The sequence below is a fragment of the Rhinatrema bivittatum genome, chromosome 16, assembly GCF_901001135.1.
Source record: "Rhinatrema bivittatum chromosome 16, aRhiBiv1.1, whole genome shotgun sequence".
NCBI lineage: Eukaryota > Metazoa > Chordata > Amphibia > Gymnophiona > Rhinatrematidae > Rhinatrema > Rhinatrema bivittatum.
This window is the reverse complement of record NC_042630.1, coordinates 3771910-3779129: the sequence shown is the minus strand read 5'-3', so window position 1 is coordinate 3779129 and position 7220 is coordinate 3771910. Positions and strand designations below refer to the sequence as shown.

Here is a 7220-nt window from a genome sequence, read left to right as displayed (position 1 = left end):
CCCCTGTGCCTTAGCTCTAATCCCCAACTCTGTCACTGACTCTCTGAGTGTGACATCAGGGGAGTCACTTTATCTACCTGTATCTCAGCTCTAATCCCTGGCTGTCACTGGCTCTCTCTGTGTGACCTCATGGGGAGTCACTATCTCTCTGTTCCCCAGCTCTACTGACTCTCTGTGTGTGACCTTGTGGGAGTCACTTTATCTCCCTGTGCCTCAGCTCTAATCCCCGGCTCTGTCACTTACTCTCTATGTGGCCTAAGGAGAGTCACTTTAATCTTCATCTGCTTCAATGCCAGGTACTTGTGGCCTGGATTGGCCTCTGTTGGAAACAGGATGCTGGGCTTGATGGACCATTGGTCTGACTCAGTATGTTGTGTTCTTCATGTCTGTCCTAGCCCTGAGATGCCATAATTTTTTTTTAAATTTCTATTCTGCCTTTTTAGGCACTTCAAACTGGATCACGTTCAGGTACTGCAACTATTTCCCTATCCACAGAGCGTTCAAAACCTAAATTTGTACCTGAGGCAACAGAGGGTAAAGGGACTTGCACAAGGTCACAAGGAGCAGCATCCCTAATCCTTTTACCCCTGGAGAAGCCTTAGCCAATTTCTGACTCTGTCTTATTCTGTCACTGTGTATATGTGGCGTTGATCCAGACTTCATTTTCCAATCCAGGATTCATAATCTCTGAAGCCAGATTGATGCTTTTAGATTTATTCTGTTATGGTTCTGATACATTTCTAATTTGTTCTGAAATCCCCTTGATACTGGCACAGCCCTGTCACGCGTGTACCGAGGGACGAGTCTGTGCTAATTAATTACCCGCCTGAGGTTCCTATTCCTTCACTCTGGGGTCTCAGTCCCTGCAGCAAAAGAAACTCACTTATATGTACATAAACATATATATATTTAATATAAATACAGTATATATACACACAGTGCCTGACCCCACATCTGTCTGCAGAAGGTAAATGAGAGCTCGGGTGCTCTCCATCTCCCATCACCTGACTGAGCGGAATGAGCCACCGGCATCTCTCCCCCTCATCCATCCTCCCCTCCTCCCTGTGAGTATTCATTTTAAGGGGTAAAGCTGCTTCCGTATGGCTGGGGAAAGCGCATTTACTTGTGATATTAATATTAACGGCCCTGTCCCCACTCCCACACCATTTGCAAGAGGGTCTAGCAGGGTCCACCCCCAAGAGAAGCGCCACGAGAGCAGCTTGCAAGACCACATGGATATCCTCCTGCCCTCTGCTTCTCTCGGCTGGGACAAGCAGGCTCTTCCTGAAGGGGGAACTCGGCTGCTGCTTCCTGCCTTCCTGGCCAGCAGGGCTTCATCTCACCACCACTGAAGTAGCCGGGGCTCATTACTCCCTTCCAGCTCATTGAGTGCACACTTAGCTGCCTGAATCTTCTTTCATGCCTGCTGATGAGATGGTTTATTAACCGGGTCAATTCCTCCCCGTGATTGATGCTGGAAGGTTTTGCATAGCTGGGCATATCCATTCTTCTGGCATTCACAGACCTCAGGTTAGATCCTCATGTGCTCTTCACCTCTCTTACAGCTCCCAGAAGGATGGTTATTCTTACAGTTTTTAGAGGGATGCTTAAGATTATCATACTCTACTAGGAAAATTGTTATACATTGTTCGCTTTGTCTGAGGCACAGGGATGGTCTCTCTGCCAGCTGACTGGTTTCAGCAACCGTCTGGGACAACTCCTCACTTCACTGAACCGACAGCAGCTTTCTACCATGCTAAGACAGCGAGACTATCCCAGAGCCTGAATGCGCTCCTCCACTAGTCAAAATACCAACTCTCAGGGTCCTTCCAACTCATCCCAGTATTAGAGGTATTCTGCTAGTGGTGTTTTGGGTTATAGATGGCATTTTTCCAGCTTTGGGGAAAGAATATCAAACATATTTCAGACCAGTGATCAAATACAGGAAAGGACTCAGCTTACAAGAAGAAAATCAATACAGAAACAGAAAACACATCTCCCCACATATTTAACCAAGACAATAACATTTCTCGCCTCGGAAGCAGCTCTTGATTTATCAGCAATGTGCATGTATTTGGCCTTCTGAGAGGCCATGGATATTTTTTATAACCACTCAGATTAAACATTAATCTTCACCAGTCTTACTAGTACAGAATTATTTTATGCATTTATTTATTTGAAATGCTTAAATTCTCCTCCAATAAAATTGCCCCGTGCAGACAGAGCTTCTCTACCTTTTACTGGGCATTAAGGATTCATCGTAATTAATATTGCTTGCATCAGCTGAAACTGCATATTCACCTTTAGCTAATTCCAAACCTAACTGCGCCTTCCCCTTCTAAGCAAAACAGGACGCACTTGCCAAGACAACTTAGAGAATAGAAACTGCTCCCTTGTCTTCAAAACTGTGTCACGCAGCAATAAAAGCCTTAACTGGGTAGAAGTAGATGCAATCTAAATGATAAGAACTCTACAATCTTTGCACATAAGAAGTGGCAGGATTTTTCTTCTTAGGCAGTGCCAAGATGCAGTCTCTGTTGGACCCCAGCACCAGGTTTATCCCATCCTCTCACAGCGTTCTGATGTGTTTTTTGAAGGAGTTAATAAACATGTGGATAAAGGTGAACCGGTAGATATAGTATACTTGGATTTTCAGAAGGCATTTGACAAAGTTCCTCATGAGAGGCTTCTAGGAAAACTAAAAAGTCATGGGATAGGTGGAGATGTCCTTTCGTGGATTGCAAACTGGCTAAAAGACAGGAAACAGAGAGTAGGATTAAATGGGCAATTTTCTCAGTGGAAGGGAGTGGACAGTGGAGTGCCTCAGGGATCTGTACTGGGATCCTTACTGTTCAATATATTTATAAATGATCTGGAAAGAAATACGACGAGTGAGATAATCAAATTTGCATATGACACAAAATTGTTCAGAGTAGTTAAATCACAAGCAGATTGTGATAAATTGCAGGAAGATCTTGTGAGACTGGAAAATTGGGCATCCAAATGGCAGATGAAATTTAATGTGGATAAGTACAAGGTGATGCATATAGGGAAAAATAACCCATGCTATAATTACACAATGTTGGGTTTCATATTAGGTGCTACAACCCAAGAAAGAGATCTAGGTGTCATAGTGGATAACACATTGAAATCGTCAGTTCAGTGTGCTGCGGCAGTCAAAAAAGCAAACAGAATGTTGGGAATTATTAGAAAGGGAATGGTGAATAAAACGGAAAATGTCATAATGCCTCTGTATCGCTCCATGGTGAGACCGCACCTTGAATACTGTGTACAATTCTGGTCGCCGCATCTCAAAAAAGATATAATTGCGATGGAGAAGGTAAGGAGAAGGGCTACCAAAATGATAAGGGGAATGGAACAACTCCCCTATGAGGAAAGACTAAAGAGGTTAGGACTTTTCAGCTTGGAGAAGAGACGACTGAGGGGGGATATGATAGAGGTGTTTAAAATCATGAGAGGTCTAGAACGGGTAGATGTGAATCGGTTATTTACTCTTTCGGATAGTAGAAAGACTAGGGGGCACTCCATGAAGTTAGCATGCGGCACATTTAAAACTAATCGGAGAAAGTTCTTTTTTACTCAACGCACAATTAAACTCTGGAATTTGTTGCCAGAGGATGTGGTTAGTGCAGTTAGTATAGCTGTGTTTAAAAAAGGATTGGATAAGTTCTTGGAGGAGAAGTCCATTACCTGCTATTAAGTCCACTTAGAGAATAGCCACTGCCATTAGCAATGGTAACATGGAATAGACTTAGTTTTTGGGTACTTGCCAGGTTCTTATGGCCTGGATTGGCCACTGTTGGAAACAGGATGCTGGGCTTGATGGACCCTTGGTCTGACCCAGTATGGCATTTTCTTATGTTCTTATGTTCACTGTATCGTGAATGTATACAATACAGGATGGTTAAGTACTCTGGGAGGCATTCAAGAACCCTGGTATCTCATTCTAGGCTGAGGTAGAAATGAGCTAGAAAAATCAAACATCTCCTATCACAGGATTATGTATAGGGATAACGAGGAAACAGGGGTTAGAACAGCAGATGGAACTAGGAGGGGATGGACAGAGGGGAGACAGGATCCTCATGAGGTAATGTAGGATCATAGATGGGACTGGAAGAGACTTCAGGAGGTCACCTAGATTCAAAGCAAAATAGCGCTGAAAGGGTCCTCAGGAAATTATCTAGAGTCGTAGAAACACGCGGTTGGAAAGGAACGCAAAAGGCCATTTACAATCATAGACATGTGGACGAGAGGGGACCTCAGGTGGTCATCTAGTCCATCCCCTACCTCCAGGCAGGATCCACGCTACCTAAATCATTTCTGACAGCTATTTGTCTATTCTTTTTTTGTTACTTGCCTCATTCCTTGACTCAGTTTCAGATTTCACTTTGCTGATCTTCCTCACCTCTCTTGTAGCACATTGATGTCAGTGAAGGCACTGACACTGAAGCCATGAGCCCCAGAAATGATTCGGCGGTGACGGACTTCCTCATCCTGGGTTTCTCAGACCTCCCCGGGCTGCGAGTGCCCCTGTTCCTCCTCTTCCTGCTCGTGTACCTGTTCACCCTGGCAGGTAACCTCCTCATCTTGGCGGCGATCTGCACTGACTCCCACCTGCACACCCCCATGTACTTCTTCCTGTGCAACCTCTCCGTCCTGGACATCTGTTACCTGTCAGTTACCATCCCCAAACTGCTGACCATCTCTCTCACCGGATCAAAGAACATCTCTTTCTCTGGATGCATGGCACAGCTTTACTTCTTCATGTCCTTTGCCAGCGTGGAGTACTTCGTCCTTGCCGCTATGGCGTATGACCGCTACGCAGCCATCTGCAACCCCTTGCGCTACTCGCTTGTCATGGGCAAGAGAATCTGTGTTATGATGGCCACTGCCGCATGGCTTGTGGGCTTCCTGGACTCTGTGGTCATCCTGTTCTTCATCTCTAGGTTGGACTTCTGTGACTCCAATGAGATTGACCACTTCTTCTGTGATGTCGCCCCCTTACTGCTACTTTCTTGCAGTGACACTCGCAGCATTCAGCTTGTCATATTCATTGAAGGGGCGATGGTAATAATTGGCTCTTTCCTGCTCACCCTGGCGTCTTATGTCCACATCATCTCCGCCATCTTCAGAATCCACTCTGCAGAGGGGAGACGCAAGGCCTTCAGCACCTGCACCTCCCATATCACCACTGTGACTGTCTTCTACAGTAGCATAATCTGCGCATATATGAGGCCATCAGGAGCATATTCGCTGGAGCTGAGTAAACTCTTAGCCATGCTCTACACGGCCATGATCCCCATGCTGAATCCCATTATTTACAGCATGAGGAACAAAGACGTCAAAGGAGCCTTCAGGAAAATAAGAGCCCAGTCTATTGCGAATTGTCGAACTTCTCCAAAACACTGAAGGAAATGTCGCAAATGATGTTATGGCTTCGACAGCATTGAGGTTCTCAAATCATTCATCCTACCAATGGCGCAAGTAGTGGGGGCCTCTCAAGTCTTGTTGCCCCTTGAGGTGGCTTTATCTGAACATTAGAAGGACTGAAGAGATGGAGGCACAAAGTCAACGCTGAGCAGTCTGATTGACAAAACCTGATAAGATTCTGAATCAATACTATTTATTTATTTTTAAATCTGAATATCAGATTGAACAGTTTAGTGGGTTGATGAGTCCAGTTTTTAGATATTCAGTGCAGGATTATGTACTGAACATATTTGCCATTTAGGCATCTCACATACCAAGAATGAGCTTGGCGTCTTCACTGGAAATTCACGTCACCAACCCCAGCCTGCTCTTCTAATCCAGAGTCCTCCAGACACTTAACACGTCCCCTTTAAAATGCTTCAAGCATGCTATGGATCCCAGTGTGCATCTAATATAAAATTCTTATTATTATCTCTTTTCCTATATGCCATGCTAAAAGCCTTTGGTGTGTAACGCATACTGTCTCGTCATATCGCACATACAAATTTCTCAGTCATGGATGTCTTGTGGTAAATGTCACAAGGGGAGGAATAATTCTGATTTTCAGTCTTTCCCATATCCTGAAATGGGAAGGAGTAATCTCGAGGGTATTACTAAACCTATCAGTCAATAAACTGAGATGTTTTAAGTGAAGGAATCTGCGTCTGTGTTTTTAAGTATGAAACAAGTAGGGAAAGCATGCAGAGTCATGGCTTCAGGAATATTTTCCAACACAGATTTGTAGAAGGAATGGGGATGGAGCTGGGTGGGGAAGGTTGTGGTGGAGGTTTTTTGGGAGGAAGGAGGGCATGCATGTTTGTGGAGGGTATAGGCGGGGTTTTAGAGGGATGTGTGGGTAGGGTATGTGAAGGGTGTAATTGGGTGCATGGTGAGTGTGTGGGTTGTGGGATCTTCTGGGATGTGCAGGTGTTTGAGTGTAGGAGTGTGTGGGTTGTGGGTGTGTGTAGGTATTATATGGGTTGTTTAGGAGTGTATGTGTGCGTGAGTGGAATAGAGTGACAAGGGATGGAGGTGCATGAGAATGTGTGTGTGTGTGTGTGTGTGTGTGTGTGTGTGTGTGTGTGTGTGTCTGTGTAGGTGGCAGATGTGCGGGGAGTGTATGTGGTAGTTAAGGTGGGTGCATGGGTGTATATGTGAGGGTATGTGTGGTTGTGTGTGCAGTTGTAGAATTGAGTGGTGTGTCTGGATTGTGGGGTTGTGTGAGGTGTGTGAAGTTGGAGTGTGTGGGGGGTGGCAGTAAGGGTGTGTTTGTATGTGGTATGTATGGGGGATGTGGATATGTTTGAGAGTGACAACTGAATGAGGCAGTATGGAGAGTTCAGGTGGGGGTATGGGTGGCTGTGTCTGTGTGGAGGGAGACATGCACGGGGTTAGTGTATATGTGTACCTGGGTGGTGTGTGAGGAGTGCATGTGTGTGAGAGGTGTGTGGTTGGTGTGTCTGTGGTGGAGTGTGGATGCAACAGTGGGAGAGTGTAGGAGAGTGAGTGTGGGCAGGTTAATGGAGGTAATTAGGAGTGTATATGCCTATGGGTATTTGTGTGGGTGTGTCTGCATGAGTGTGCATGTGTGTGTGGTGGGAGCAGAGGTGAGAGAGTAAACGTGTGTGGCTGTGCATGGAGAGGCATTTACAAGCTTACGTTTACTGAGGATTTCTACTTGATGGCACAGAACCACAGCCACACCCCACATGTGATAATCCAGCAATCTT

General features: G+C 45.3%; 1 protein-coding gene across 1 annotated transcript; it reads left to right on the top strand.

Moving 5' to 3' along the window:
* The first annotated feature begins 4473 nt into the window (after positions 1 to 4473).
* Positions 4474 to 5430, top strand: LOC115078409 (olfactory receptor 5B21-like). Its single transcript, XM_029581322.1, has one exon. The coding sequence runs from the start codon at positions 4474 to 4476 to the stop codon at positions 5428 to 5430; it is 957 nt and encodes a 318-aa protein (XP_029437182.1).
* The last annotated feature ends 1790 nt before the right edge of the window (positions 5431 to 7220 follow it).

Coding starts and splice junctions, on each gene's coding strand:
- LOC115078409 (XM_029581322.1), top strand. CDS start 4,474: ATGAGCCCCAGAAATGATTCGGCGGTGACGGACTTCCTCATCCTGGGT.